This window comes from Artemia sp. Qi Xiang Cuo, chromosome 7 (assembly GCF_049724085.1).
Source record: "Artemia sp. Qi Xiang Cuo chromosome 7, ASM4972408v1, whole genome shotgun sequence".
Classification (NCBI taxonomy): domain Eukaryota; kingdom Metazoa; phylum Arthropoda; class Branchiopoda; order Anostraca; family Artemiidae; genus Artemia; species Artemia sp. Qi Xiang Cuo.
This window is the reverse complement of record NC_142800.1, coordinates 30,014,872-30,031,151: the sequence shown is the minus strand read 5'-3', so window position 1 is coordinate 30,031,151 and position 16,280 is coordinate 30,014,872. Positions and strand designations below refer to the sequence as shown.

The following is a 16,280-nucleotide window of genomic DNA, read 5'->3' as shown; positions in this document are numbered from 1 at the left end:
GTAAGTCACCGTAATCTGTCGCAGGATTTAGGCAGTGATTTCTTGAAGAACCAGAAATTTTGAAGAAATCTTGAAGAACCTAACCTGAAAACCACATACATGTTCTTTTATCTCTTGAAAGCAGACTCCTCGACACACTAAACCCCATAAAAAAAAATAATGAAGATACATAGTTTGATTATAAGTACCCTACTTACAGTTTGGTATATTGATTCCAGCTGGAATTCCACTACCAGCAAACGAAACAACATCCAAAGAAGTGAAATCAGGCCTCAAAAAGGTATCCTTTTCCAAAACTTGGTCCCATGGAAGAAGTTTCAACAGGGTTTCAGCTTTTTCGACTAAGACAGAAAATTTGGTAGACATGGGCTTATTGACAACGGCAACAAATCCTTCAAATTCTCCACGAACACCAGATGGGTCACGATATGTTTCAATGAAACCAATGTAACTTTGGGAAAAATAGAAGAAGTTAACAAGAAATATTTTCAATTCTTTCAATACTATCAATTCTCAAAACACCGGATGGGTCACGATATGTTTCAATGAAACCAATATAGCTTTGGGAACAATAGAAGAAGTTAACAAGAAATACTTTCAATTCTTTTAAGTCGATTAACTAAGAACAAAGAGGAAATTTTCATGAAAAGAGCTCTCAAAGGGTTTTCCTAGTAGACTGAAGGTTAACACTCTAAAATAGAAATTTTGATTTCGTAGGTTAAGTGTATAGTGTATATTTCATTACTGCTTGTACAGTTTTCACTGTATTATAAGCATTAAGTAAAAATGTTAGATACGTAACAAGAAAAAAAAACTAAGTTTCTATGAAGTGTGGCAAGGGTAGAAGTGGTAAATAAAGTTGGATGGTTTACAACAGTTTCGGCAATAAAATTTAAATAAGTTATTTTGTTAACTGGTACATTTTAATACAAAAAGGGCGGTATAATGATAGCTAACTTACTCAAATAGGAAATCAATTAACTCTATCAAACAAACATAAGAGAAAAGTGAGAAAGAAGAAACAACGAGCTAATCTGTGAGAAATGAGGGGGTTATATATTTGTGGGACTTCCATGGTGAGGGGGGTGGTAGCCTTGGAAGAGGCATTAAGAAAGGTATTGTTTAAGAAGGATACACAAGAAAATATCATAAGGCGACTGATTCCTGAGATGAGCTGCTAGTAGTCGTTATGAAAAACAAATCAGAGATTAAAAAGCAGAAAATTCACCAGAGATTAGAAAGTTGTATAGGGTGAATGTGTGCCATCCGAAGAACGCCTTGTTGCCCAATTCCTCCATCTTCCACTGAGGAGACAAGTCGTTCAGATCAAACTTCATTCGTCGTTTTGTCAAAACTATATCCCTGGATTTTCATATGAACTCTTTTGGTTGCCACTGCAAACTCTTTTGTTAGTAGTTCACTTTTCGTCAAGTTGTTCTTTGCATATCTTCCTGTAGAGTCCCTTAATGTGTTTACCTCCTTTGGTCATCTTATTTTAGCTTAGGGCGAGAATATGAGGTTCGACCGCGGGGAGGATTTGTAGCGTCTCGAACTTAAGTCTTTCACAAAGTTAGTAAAGATAATGAAATAGAAAATAATGATAAAAGTACACATAAAAAATTTTGAACTATAGCTCGCCATATGAATGTTTACATGTTGAAGATTGAACCACAACTGGCAATACAAATTTAACTTAGTCTATTATATTCACTTTAAACCCTTCCACAAGAGTTGAACTTTCGCATCCTAATACTGTTATTAGTTTTCTAAGTTATTAAAACATTGAAACAGAGAGCACCCACCTTAAGATCACTTCATTAGCAACCCTTAATAAATGAGGACCAATTTAGAAGCAAGCTAAGAGGCTCAATCGCTAATGACAGACTCGTATAGAACCTAGAGACATGTTATAAGTGGTATTTTTCAAGAGTTAAGTACGAAAAAATTGTCAAAAAAGTTTAAAATTAAAATCATTTACAGCAAAGTTTATTTTACTGAGATTTTATTTTCGATGATTTAAACTCTTTTTATTTGAGGAACAAACATATATACACAAGAGTGTAAGAGCGTATGGATCCTTTGGGATAGAAAAAGAGGGCTGAAGGACGCTCTCAGGCCGATATTTTCAACTTTAGCGTGAGCGAAGATCGGTTAGATCTATCAGGTGGTTGTATGTGGGTGTGTGTGTGTGTGGGGGGGGGGGTCACCCTATCCCTATTTCCTCCTTATGTACAAGTACGGCTAAAAAATGACAGACATCTACTTTAAGAATTGCTCCCATGTGCTCACGTAGATAATTGTTTTTACCATTTGACTAAGCTATTATCTTCTTCTAAAAACTAGAGCCATCTTTAATTCCCTTGAAATTCATATACTTTTCAGGTACATAATAAACAAATATTTTTTGTCTCCTAGTTTATTTCTCAACATTTATAAAAGATTTTGGCACCATACATTGAGACAAGCTGAAGCTTCTGTCACGGAAAAAAAAAAATTACTGAAAAAACTAATAAACTTAACTATAAAACCTAGATAAAGAGTTTTTGCTAAATCAATTGTTTGTTAATAAGCACTGCTAGGAAGGGATCAGAGTGGATGCAGAAACCCCTCCCATTCCTCCATGAAAACAAGAAGTTATTTTAATAAAATGTATCTGAATAGGAAAGTGAAATTCTTTGATTAAGAAAAAAGATTTTCTCACGACTTGCTGTCTCTTCCTGTTACACTAATTTACACTTCAGTGCTATGTCACGCAAATTGAGATAAATAAAAAAAAGCTTAATACAAGAATTCGACACCATAAATCATTTTATGAAATAACATTTATTAACGCGCAAACTTCCCCCAATCGGCCCAAACAGCCAAAACCTTTCAAAACAAATAATCAAAAGTTATTTAGAAAAAAAGAGGATTTGACACTCACGTTTCAATTATTGGTCCCTTATTCTTGATCCAAAACCTTGATCCGTCTTTATGAGCATCTAAGGAACCAGTAGCAAAGGACTCGATGTATTTCTCGACCATATGAACTTCTGTTTCATTAGACGCTGAAGTCTTAAAATTTAGAAATAAAGGAAATATATTGCACTAAGTTAATTATATTGAAGATTCATGATCTACAAGCAGGTAATGTAAAAAAATCAAATAAAGAAAGTTAAATAGAAAAACAAGCTTTTTCAACTGAAAGTAAAAAGCTGCATCAAAAATTAAAACGAATAGAAATTTTTACATATATTCCCCCTCATTAGTACCTCACTCTAATGTTTTTTATAGTTAAAAAAAAAAGTTTCTTATTGTTCTAATTAAACGGCCCTTGTATTTCAGGAGTCCTTCTTAAAGAATTGGGATAAAAAGTCAAACTTTAGTGTAAGAGCAAGGTATTGAAGAAGGGATGACCCCCCTCACATAGGTAACAATTTCTGTTCGTTTTAAGCTTTGATGTTTCTCCTTTCTTTCAGTTGTAAAAGCTTGTTTTTTTAATTTAATTTCTGATCGTTTTCCAAATAATGCCGGGAAATCTGGCTCCCCCTCCATGAAAAATTCCTTTCCCCATGGAAACTTCCTCCCATATAAAATACAAAATTTCTTGAGGACGATTCTGGCTGATTTCCCCGCAAATCCCCTCCCCCCTAGTAGGAAAATTTTCCCCGGACAATTCCCCTTACCATCTCCACATATAACACTGAGTCGGAAAAGAGAAAGTAAGACAAATAAAAAGAATTTCCTTTAGGAAATTTTAGGCATTTTCTTTCTAATGGCCTAAAATTTCATAAAAAAAAATCCACAGTTTTTTTATGTAAAATTATAATCTATGTTCTATAATCTATATATAAAAGAAATGTTAAGACTCAAAAAATTTTCTTTCTAATGGCTAACAACAAAAGCACGAAGAACAACAGGGAAATCTTTTTGCAAGACAGTGGACATAATTTGAATGAATATTTCGGCCCTATGTCCAAGGGCGGTCCTCAGCAATAAGAACGTGTTTTTAAATTATTTTTCTTTCATCTCGTTGAATCGCCTTGTTTCAACTTACTTTTTATCTATCCTGGTTGAACTTCGCTAAAGTAAGGATGCTAGGACTGCTTTGAAATTTTTTTTTTTTTTTTTTTTTTTTTTTTTGGTCGCATGTTGTTGTGAGTCTTTCTTCTTTTATATATTTTTGTCTTGCTGATTATATAAAACCCCCAGGCCGCCCCTCTAAGGGAGCATTAAGGCCATCTTTAAGAATTTGTACGGTAACCCCTGAAAAATAGTGCATTTCAAATATCAGTAGGTGGACTCAGTGAGGTGGGATAAAGATCTTACAGAAGTAAACTTGCACGGACAAACCACACCCAGGCAAAGGAAGAGGATCGATTCCCCTGGTACTGTCAGGAATGCGATGCCAGAAGTATATACATATCGGTATCTGATCATCTTCTGAAGCCTAGTGAAGATTACTCAAAATAATCCCTTTACCTTTTTTCTCGATATTTAGTACTTTCAATATAATTTTAATACCATTGATACCGGACAATCTTTCCTAACTGGAGTTGTCGTCGTATAGCATCTGAAAAGGAGAGTAATATCAAAATAAAGTAGCCAATTTTTTTACTTGTTCTATCTTTTCATTTATTTTTGTTGTATTCCTTTACTGCTTTCTATTTTTATTAAATTTGTATATAAAGAGATTATGGATACAATCTACACAACCAATAATGTAGTTGGAAAACCTTAAAACGAGGTAAAACATGCTTGCCTTTTTGGAATTGGTGTGAAAAGGATCGGTCCTAAATCAAAATGAAAGCATTGAATCAAAATGACGGATTAAAAATAATACGTCGTATAATCATTGATATATTTCCCTGTGTTTTGAGCTGTAAATTAAAGCTACCCTTTTTAAAGTTCTGCAGCCTTCAGAAACATAGATTATAGTTTTACATAAAAAAATTGTAGATTTTTTTTTATGAATTTTTAGGCCATTAGAAAGAAAATAGCGACCTGAAATGCACTATTTTTCAGGGGTTACCGTACAAATTCTTAAAGATGGCCTTAATACTCCCTTAGAGGGGCGGCCTGGGCGTTTTATATAAGCGTCAAGGCAAAAAAAAAATAAGGTTCTCCATAAAACTTACGTTTTCAGTTGTTAAATGCTATTTCAAGCAGTCCATGTAATATAAGCTAGTCTCTTAAATAACCTAAACTTAAAACACAATTTCAATGACATTCCCTTCTAACTCAAGCATGGAAAAAAAAATGAAAATACAAATGGTTGATAAAATATAATAGTTATACTTTCGGGTAAAATCAGGACATATAACTATTGATAGGGCCACTTATTCAATCTTTGAAGATTCCCCCAGCATCCTCATAAAAGAAATACTAAAACCTTATTTAATATAGTATATATAAAATATATTTATGTATTTAGAAAAATAAAATATATTTCTAATCATCACCCAGAGTCCAGCGAAGCCCTGCAAAAAAAAACTTTTGTTTTCTAGATATTCAGTAATGCTGAGTAAATACATAGAATGTAGTCTTCAAATGGCATTAGAAAGGATTGTGGCCACAACTATGTTCTCATCTTGGCTTACTCCAAGCTTATATTGACCAGTTCGGGGCAGCTATTATAGCCACCAACGGTACCCTAGGTTGAAGCACCTTTGAAAAGATACAGATGATATAAGCAAATAGCATTAGAAAAGATACTGGCTTCCGCATTCATACCTTGGCTTGTTCTAATTCTGCATTCACCAATTCAAGCAAAGTGCTATAGTCACCACCAGTCATTTTAAAAGAAGCACCTTCAAACATATCAGGTTCAGTGCTATCTCTTGGAGCAACAGATGCAACTCTTATCTGAAAAAGAAATACCAAAATAGACGAATGAGGATTGGGATAAAAAGTAAATACCATAAAATAAATAAACTAGGATACATACACAATTGACATATTGATTTTTACTATATCAAGCAGAATGATAAATCTTATTATCATATAACCCTACCTGAATTATTCGAATTCATGTAGGAATTATTCGAATTGTGAACAGAAAATGCAATGAGAACAACCATAACTTGAGCTAAGCTAATTATCCCTGAGAGAGTTTGTACGAGGTCAGAACTAAAACTTACAATCAATGGTATATTTTTTCATAAACTACCGTTGGCCTTTTTTGTGCCATTACCTAGGTTAGACAAAGACCTCCCAAATCCTGAAGGAGTATGTCGAATTAGAGGACACTAATTTCTCACGTCATGGCTTATTACCAAACCAGTAGTTTCTTTTGATCTTCAGACCATTTATGGATTTTCTAATACCCCATTTTATGTAACTAGTGAATAATATTTTTGATGAAAAATATTTTCTGGCACTTACAATGTAAGCAATTAATACATCCCAAATAACACTAAGATATCTCTGAAAGTGCTATTACCACTAACCGTGAGGTATTACCACTAATACCTCATGGAAACACCAAGCCACCTGAGGCCAACACAGCTACACACGCTCCTTCTCCATCATAATCTATTCAAAGCCTCCCTCTTTACACTAGCCCTAGAAAGCGGATTAAACCACATTTATCGTACAGCTTACTGCTTGACATACGGTCAATCAGTTGGGAACCCAAAATAATCCGTAGGCAATTTCTCTGGAAAACAGCTAGCAAATCCCCTTCCGTTTTTCGGAGCACCCAAGCATCAGAATCACACTTCACCGATGTCACCACTATAGCTTCCAACATTCTAATCTTGGATCACAGACTTATCTTCCGTTTCTTCCAAACTTTTCTTTTAACTGTCAAAAAATACCCTGGGCCTTGGTTTTTCTATTTTTAGCATCTTCACTGCATCACCGTCTTTACTAATAATACTACCAAGGTAAGTCAAGCTGTCCACTTTGATCGGTCTTCTCATCACCCAACATCACCTCTTCACCTTCACTTCTTCCTTGTCTTAGCGACTTAGTCTTCTTAACATTAATTTTCAAACCTATGCTTGCATTCTCAACCCGCAAAACCTCTAAAAATTTATCCATTTTACTAACAAGCTCATCTAGGATACTTAAATCATCAGCATAATCTAAGTCCAGGAAAGTTTTTCTTCCCCATTTGATACCGTGTTCTCCCTTTGCCTTTGCTGTGCTCCTTAGGACAATGTTCATCAAAACAATCCATATAAATGGGAATAGGACGCAACCCTGCCTAACTCCTGATTTAATACGAACCAGCTGATAACCTCATTTCCTACCTTAACCGCTGCAGTGTTATTCTTGAACACACCACTGATCACTTTAATGTATTTGTCTCATATGCTGTACAAGGATAGCACTTTCGCTAATACTCTTCTATCAGAAGAATCACAAGGTGGATCATAATCGATAAAACTGAGGACTAAAGGGGTTTGATCACTCATGCACTTCTCAACTATTAATCTAAGAGTCAAAATTTGGTCGACACATCGTCCACCCTTCACTAAGTTAATTTGCTGCCTACAAGAACCGTGCTGCTAAATCTATAATCACAACACTCACTCTTATCACCTTTCTCAAAAAAAAAAAAAAAAACTACTTACTACTTTTTAGTCTTTTTGGTACTGTCATTAATTCTTCCCCCCAAAAAATTTTCCGTCACATCCAAAGTGTCACAAACATTTTCATTCCCTCTATATCTTTTCCGGTATTTCTATCGTCGTTTAGCACATTCTCAAAATGTTCTGCCCATGTCTCTTTCCTTATAACTGATTGTGGTCCCATTCCTATTTTTAACTGGGACAAGTCCAGATTGACTATTCCCTCTCAATTTATTAACATGCAAGTACATTATTTTACTATTATGCCATCTGGCTGCATTATCCAGATCTTCAGCGATTTTGTTCATTGCCTGCACTTCATACCTCCTTAATTCATACTCTAACGCTTTCTCCACTTTCTTCACATTACTCTTATTTCATATGATCTATCACTTAAGTAATTCTTGTACAAGCCCCTCCTCCTCTGTATTAAACATAAAGCATTTTCACTAATATTCCTAGCTACATTTCTAACTCTTCCCTAAGACACCACTAGCGAATTCACAAACTATTTTCCTAAAATTATTCCATCCATTTTCCATATTGTCAAATTTTAAACTCTCCAGTTCAATATTCAACTGTTCCTGGGAACCTTTTCTCAATTTCTCATCCTGGAGTCTACCAACGTCATAGCTTCCCCGGAGGAAGTTACCCTTCTTAAATTTCAGCTTTAGATTAATCCTAGACACTACTAGATGGTAATCTTTACTTTTAACATCAATAGCAGCACTACTATATACCCTAGTATCTTGTGTCGATCCAGCCAGTCTTCGGTTTACAATAACATAATCAATAAGGTTAGCTGAATTACCATCACGTGCATACCATGTCAACTTATGGGCTATTTTATTACCAAATACTATATTGGTACCTGCAAAACTCCAGTAGTCTGAAACCATTACTGTTTTCTTTTCCTACGCCAAATTTACCTAGGCTAGGATACCATCTATTATTATTAGTTGGTCTAAATTTTAAATTACATGATAATTTTCTATGATAATAAAAAGTACAAACAAAAGTACCTCATAAGTGGTCGCTCCATTTTTCATATGCTTGAAGCACCTGTTGTTGTAACCTTCAATTCCTCTGACTTTAAAGAAACGGTTCACGAATTCGGCATCTTTTAAAGTGCAGTTGGATGAGAAGTATGTTGTTATACCCTTCAAAGATAAATAATGGAGACATAAACTTTAGACATACCAAAAAAGAAGAAGGAAACTAGTAAACGTTCTGAAGGCTAGTTGCTAGTGTTCTGAAGGCATAACTTACAACCTTTGCACCTGGGCTCTGGAGGGTTGTGTCCACCTTTGAGGCCATTGTTATATGCTCTTTGAACTACTGTCAACAAAATGGCTATCTCACCATTTTGATTGGATGCGTTTGGGGAAAACAGGTTGTCAGGGACGGGGGGGGGGGCTAGTTGCTCTACATCAATTTTGACTCTAAAAAGGGAACTAGAACTATACATTTCCAATCAAATGAGCTTCCTCTAAAGTTCAAACTACCATACCCCCCAAAGGCCTTGCTATGTGATCTTTGAACTGCTAATTGAACATATGGCTATCTCAAAATTTCAGTAATAAAGGACATTAAAAAATATAAGTTTCTTAATATAATAGCTTAACAGCTATAACAGCTATAATACATAATTATCAGTGATTAACCTTATTTTAGAATAAACTTATCATGTCTTGTGTTTTTTTAAACAAAAATATTTGTTTTGCGTTCACTTTCCCGTTGAAGACTCAAAAGCCATTCTAATTCTTTTATCCTACGACATTAAAAGACAAAATACGTTTAAAATATTTTAAATTTAATAAATAGAAAATCATTAAGACTTTAAAGAATATATATATATATATATATATATATATATCAAAATATGTATTTTAAACTGACAATCCACAACAATTTTGTTCAGTAAAGTGCAAATTATGTTCTGGTCTAGAGAAGGTATGGGAAGTTGTCAAATATATAACTTCCGGACCTTTCAACTACGCTGAAAAAAATGGCTATCTAAAAATTTTGATTAGACATGTCTTGCGAATTGATGGGTGAGAGGGAGGGGGGGGGGGGGCTTGCTACCCTACAATCACTTTCGACTATTAAAAAGGGCACTAGTCTTTTCAATTTCCAATCGAATAAGCTTTTTTCGAAGTTTCTACGACAAGAAATGGCCATCTCAATTTCTATCACATGCATTTCGGGAAAATACGAGGTGGGGGGGGGGGTATCCACCCTCCGATCACGCTGAATTTTAAAAATGACACTAGAACTTCTGATTACCAATCCAATGAGCCCTCTCCGAAGCTCATACGATCACCCTTTCTATATATACTTTATATGCCCCCATGGCATAACTTAAAACCCTTGCCCTGACAGCTTTGGGGGGTTTTCATCCTCAAAGAAATATTTCCCGGACCGTTCATTTACGCTGAACAACATGGCTATCTCTAAATTTTGTTTGGATGTGTTTGCGAAAATTGTGGGCGTGGAAGGAGGGGTTAGTTGCCCTCCAATCACTTTCGACTATTAAAAAGGGCACTAGCCCTTTCAATTTCCATCGAATGAGCTCTTTTCGAAATTTCTACTACAACAAATGGCCATTTCGAAATTTCTATCAGATGAACTTCAGGAAAATATGATGAGTGTGTAAGGTGGGTGGAGGGGGAGGGGATCCACCCTCCGATCTCGCTGAATTTTAAAAAGGGTACAAAAAGGGTACTAGATCTTCTGATTATCAATCCAATGAGCCCCTCCGAAGTTTACATGGTCACCCTTTCTATATATACCTTTTATGCCCCCAGGGCATAACTTACAACCTTTGCCCTGAGGGCTCTGGGGGGTGAAAATCATCACAGACATATTTTCCGGACCTTTCATTTACGTTGAACAAAATGGCTATCTCAAAATTCGATTGGATACGTTAGGGAAAATGATGGCCGTAGGAGGGGGGTTAGTTGCCCTCCAATCTCACTTTCGACTATTAAAATGGGCACTTTCCCTTTCAATTTCTAATCGAATAAGCCTTGAAGTTTCTACGAATACAAATGGCAATCTCAAAATTTCTATCAGATGCATTTCGGGAAAATACAAGGTGTGTGTGTGTGTGGGGGGGGGGGTATCCACTTTCCCATTACTCTGAATCTCGAAAAAAGGCAGTAAAATTTCTGATCACCAATTCAATGAGCCCCCTCCAAAATTTTTACGATCACCCTTTCTATATAAACCTTATATGCCTCCAGGGCATAAATTACAACTCTTGCCCTGAGGGCTGTCAGGGGGTTGTCATCCTCAAATACATAATTTCCGGACCTTTACAACTACGTTGAATAAAATGGCTATCTTGAAATTTGATTGGATGTGTTTGGGGAAATCGTGGGAGTGGGAGGGGGGTTAGTTGCCCTCCAATCCCTTTCGACTAATAAAAAGGGCACTAGCCCTTTCAATTTCCAATGTGCCTTTTTCGAAGCTTCTATGACAACTCCTTCGATACGAAGTGCTCTGGTCTAAAACCAAAAGAAATTACCCCCCCCCCAAGAAATTACAGATAAATAATACATTGTGCCCAAATCGCTCTTTACTTCGGCAGCGCTATTGCGCTGCCTACGATAATGAAGGAGCCGTTATAAATGAGTAAAGATAAGTCAATGTTAGTTAATTATTTTTTTAATAAGATTTAGTAAAGATTTATCATGCTGATTTCTTTCGTATCATTTTTACAATCTTTATTTAATTTTGTTATTACTGTTTTTACTTTGTTTTTTTTTTTTGGGGGGGGGGGGAATTATACTGAGCTATTTATGCCCTATTTTTTTTTTTATAGAAAGAGTGTAGCCTTATTAAGTTTGAGTTCTGGCGGTTGACAAGTTTGCTTATCCATTCTAAATGAAACTTTTGTATATATATATATATTATATATATATATATATATATATATATATATATATCAATCTTGGTGATAATATATATATATATATATATATATATATATATATATATATATATATATATATCAATCTTGGTGATATATATATATATATATATATATATATATATATATATATATATATATATATATATATATATATATATATATATATATATATATATGAAGTTATATTTACAATATATTGATTTTGGCAAAATGTATAATAAATTTTGGCAATGTGCTTTAAGTGAAGACCTCTTTGCACTGAAGACTCTATTGAATGTACTTTAAGTGAAGACATTACTTTAATTATGACATATACTGCATTCATTCACCCGCACTAACTCAAAACGATTTATATCACACAACATAAAAAAGTGAAAAATTTTTCAAAAGATTCGGCTATTAATGAAGAGATATGGTTTTTATCAGGAGGATTTTTTTTAAGGCATCCAAAACATGGCAAAACAACTCAGATATCCAATACTCCCTTTCCAAACTATTTCTATACGTGAGGGAAGGGGATTACAACAAATTTTGGAAAAAATTAAAAAATTCGAAATGTGTTAAAACCAAATAGAATAGTAATAAACGAATTGGATCAGTAAATAAAACCTGCTTATTTTGAGGGGGTTGGCTATGAATCTGAGGTTTACAAACCCCACAAAACGCCTTTTGAATCACCATACATACAGTTGAGAAACAAATTGAGCCAATTTGGATAGATTAAAAGGGATATCTGGGTTATCTATTCTAGGTCAATTGAATTCTGAGGCATTTATAATACGAACAAAACCATTAATTTATTAAACTTTAAAAACATTTTTAGCGTAGATAGGATTTACAACCGCTTACTTTCATCTTATATTTCATCTCTTTTCTTCGGCTTTTTATCTTTCAAGTGGTTTTTATTCCTAAAATGCTTCAAAAGATTGGTTTTCCTTCTTTATCTTTTTAGGACCAAAAGACAGCTTGGCAAAGATCTCCAAAGATGGAGGTACTTACCAAAATCTGCTTTGCTCTGCATTTCTCATCATACAACTTATACAGCTCTGAAAAAGTTATGCCAGGTTTGCCTCTCACAGAGACTATCTATCTTGGCTTTACTCTAATTAGCCATGGCTCTCAAGTCTTTCATCACTTCCACTTAGTTGATATTTCAAGAATTATCAACGCACTTGAGGATAGGAATTAACTTAGAGGGTAAGAATTTTCCTCTTTGTTGTTTTGACCTTTCATATCTTCATTTTTTTTGTTCTTCTTCGTTTTCTGTTAAAATCGTTTTCTGTTAAATGTAAAACCACGTAAGCATAAGAAATAGCTGCTGTATTGCTTCTCTTAAAACTGTGTCACCTTGAATTTATTTAAATTGTCATTAAATTTCTTTTTACAATTACATACAATTTTATACTTTTGTCTTATTAATAAAAAAGCTTCATTTTTAAGGAGTAAAGACTAAGTACGAAAAATAACAAATTTAACTCTTCTGAAATAACTGTTAAGACATATTATATTAATTTCTGTTTGTTTGGCCTACATTTTTCAAAAACGATGTTCCATATTGACAAATTTGACAGAAAAAAAGAGAGAGACATAAATCATACCATTGTTCCAAGCCCAAGGAACTGTTTTCTTTGATCTAATGAAAACATGCTATCTTTCACCAAACTCTATAACTCTAAAATGTTGTTACTTTCAGTAATGGCGGATGTTAAGGCATTGACTAAAGCTTCGAGTCTTTCTTGAGGTAAATTAGGGATGAACTTTGAGTCACCAAATCCTTTTCAATTCCCCATATTGGCATAAAAACCACAGACATAAACCATAAAAGCCTAACCATAAACCATAAAAACCATAAAAACCTATAGCTAGACATAACCCAGGCATAAACCTATAACTTTATCAAAAAAGAGAGAGACATGAATCCTACCATTGTTCCAAGTCCAAGGAACTGTTTTCTTTGATCTAATGAAAACATGCTATCTTTCACCAAACTCCATAACTCTAAAATGTTGTTACTTTCAGTAATGGCTGATGTTAAGGCATTGACTAAAGCTTCGAGTTTTTCTTGAGGTAAATTGGGGATGAACTTTGAGTCACCAAATCCTTTGTAATTCCCCATATTGGCATAGAAACCACAGACATAAACCATAAAAGCCTGTAATAAATGGTGTTTATAAACAGGTTGGGCTGAGTGCAGGAGATAAGAGAGACGATAATAAAAGTAAATATAAGCTGTTATAGAAGAAAGCAGCCACAAAAGGCTAAAATTGAAAACTATTAAGATTTTAAAAAATTTCAAAACACAGCACAGACTTAATCCCCAAGTTTGGGTTTGTTTCAAGCTAAAAACCATGGCTCCAAGTTATGAGAAACAGATCATGAAAAAATACAGCACACATTTGGAAAAAAAAAATCCGCAAACCGCTTTTTATTATTTCTAAGTAGACATTTAACAAATGTTCCAAGCCATTAAAAAATATGTAGTATACAATAAGGTATGAACAGAACAGATCAATACATAACAGATCATAACAGAATACATAACATGAACAGATCAATACATATCCTTCAAATGCACCTTAAAAAAGTAACAAAAAAGGTTCATTTAATTAAAGGTTAGTTAAGGTTAACAAATCAGAATAATATTCCAAAATTCATAAGTTGCGGTAGCAAATTCTGCTATTTTCTTGTTTTCATTATTAGTTCTAGGGATGGTCTAGCGAAAAATAATTACTTTTTTATCCTTGCATGACTGAACTCTCTACTAAAATAAGCTAATAGAAACTATCTAAACTTACACTGAAAAAACTTAGCCATTTCTACCACAAGATGCACAACAATTAATACCAACACGGCGTACGGATTTTTGCCATTTTTCTCCAGCATTCATTATAAAGACCATATCAACTTAACAATTAAATCATTTAAATTGTTCTGTAATTCAAATAAAGCTATAAAATGATTCCTTTTTACAAATAATACGTACTTACAAATTGTCATTGCTCAAAAATCAAAGGGCCATATCTGACTATTTCTGAAAATCAAGACCTAATCAATTCCCCCCTCCCCCCCTCCTGGGGGGAGGGGGGAATTGAGCTCGCACACAACAAGTCTGAAAGGTTCTTCCTTAGGCCTCAGCGATATTTTGTTTTTTGGGGTATGTCAATATTTCAGAGTCTTCTTGGTAATTGTTATAATCTTTATTTTTGTGAATTTGAATAGTTTAAGCCTTACTTAATAAGTGTGTCATACATTATATTTTGTGAAGAACTTTATAAAATAAACCATCAGTAGACAGAAAATCAGCTCCAATCCTACAAAAAGAAATGAAAAACCCCCCAGCTGCATGGTCTGAAAGAGATTAAACCAATAACTTTGTTTTCGAACAGCAGAAGTTAAATTTCCATCCATTTTTCATTGGTCAAAAGACCAGTCGTTATACAGTACAGTCTTGGGGATAACAGAAGTAACAAGATTGGATGAAATTTCTATGATAGAATTGGATCCGTACTACGAACCCCTTATTAAAAATTTCAAAGCCATAATAGGTTTGGTTGATACATAGCACCGCATCTTTTGAATTTCTATGTATTTTTGACGTAACACCTTAAACTTGGTGCTCTTTTCTTAGACCGCATTGCCGTTCTATGACGAACAAAAAAATTCTCAAATGGGAATGAATCCATTTATTTAGACAGGGAAAAAAAAGATAAAAAAGTCCAGATATTTCAATTATATATACAGCGACAGTCATCAGTAGTATCATCGTGTAGGTACCGTGAATTTCTGTGTAGCTGGAGTTCCCTCAAAAGCTGTTTAGCTCCAGGTAAATTGTAGTATTCAGTCCAATCTAGTTTTATATAATCTGGAATGCGGATACCAAATACATTACTTACTCCTTTGCTCTGAGAATAAGCATTCTATCATACGAGTCCCGCAAACTGTGTTGAGCCCTCTATGGACATCGTCCAGGGACTATGACGGACTTTGCATGTATTGTTGCAGATTCGCCTTGTACCAAGATTAAATAACCTTAAAACTATGAGGAGATTTTTACGAGGTCTACGCACTCTCTAGAAGCACATATGACGACAGCTTTTATTAACAGGATGAGGGTATGGCCTGACTAAGGTTAATAAGCCAAGAGTACATTTTCACCGACACGGCTTTTGGGACAGCGTCAGAAACATTCGGTTCTTCATCTTACCGTTAGTGAACTAGATAGCATTTGAAAATCGTAGAATTACGAGAAAACTTTAAGATGAAAGAATAGTTCTTGGAAAAGAATATGGTTATGACCTCATCAATGGGTGTAGGTGCCCTGATCACAATGGAATAATATCCCATCTACTGTCAGTGAATAAATAGTCAACTTCAGAAAAAAAAACACACAGGCGCCCATACTTCTGGCTTCCTGAGCTCTTCTATAATGTTAACTACTCTTCATTATGCGGAGTAATGTCCATTTAGTACTCATATTAGGTCCTGGTTCCTTTCTAAAAATACTAGAGCCAAAATGGCGGATGATTCAGTTAGGCGTTATTAACATGACCTAGAAATAGGATGTTAACTATGTGTTAACTAAAAGTCTCCATAGTTTAACTCATTTTAACAATGACCGAATTTTAGAAAGAGAAAACACAATAGAAAGCTTTATATTTGAAGAAAAGAGTCTAATTCTTTTTCCGAAGTCACGTATGGTATGGTCAGGGTATGGTATGGTAAATACGAGTATGGTCAGGCCTCGTACATAAAAATTGTGCAAAAATAAATTCAGAGTAAAAATTGTA

The 16,280-nt window shown here is 34.4% G+C and overlaps 1 protein-coding gene across 1 annotated transcript in view; it reads right to left on the bottom strand.

The window, feature by feature from the left end:
• Positions 1-16,280, bottom strand: part of DppIII (dipeptidyl peptidase 3) — a 69,931-nt gene that overhangs the window by 30,563 nt on the left and 23,088 nt on the right. Inside the window, exons 4-8 of the mRNA XM_089091476.1 lie at positions 13,418-13,645; positions 8,579-8,716; positions 5,713-5,844; positions 2,924-3,054; positions 198-451 (exon numbers count right to left, since the gene is read on the bottom strand). Coding sequence (XP_088947602.1) covers positions 198-451; positions 2,924-3,054; positions 5,713-5,844; positions 8,579-8,716; positions 13,418-13,645 — 883 coding nt within the window. The remainder of the gene's footprint in view (positions 1-197; positions 452-2,923; positions 3,055-5,712; positions 5,845-8,578; positions 8,717-13,417; positions 13,646-16,280) is intronic.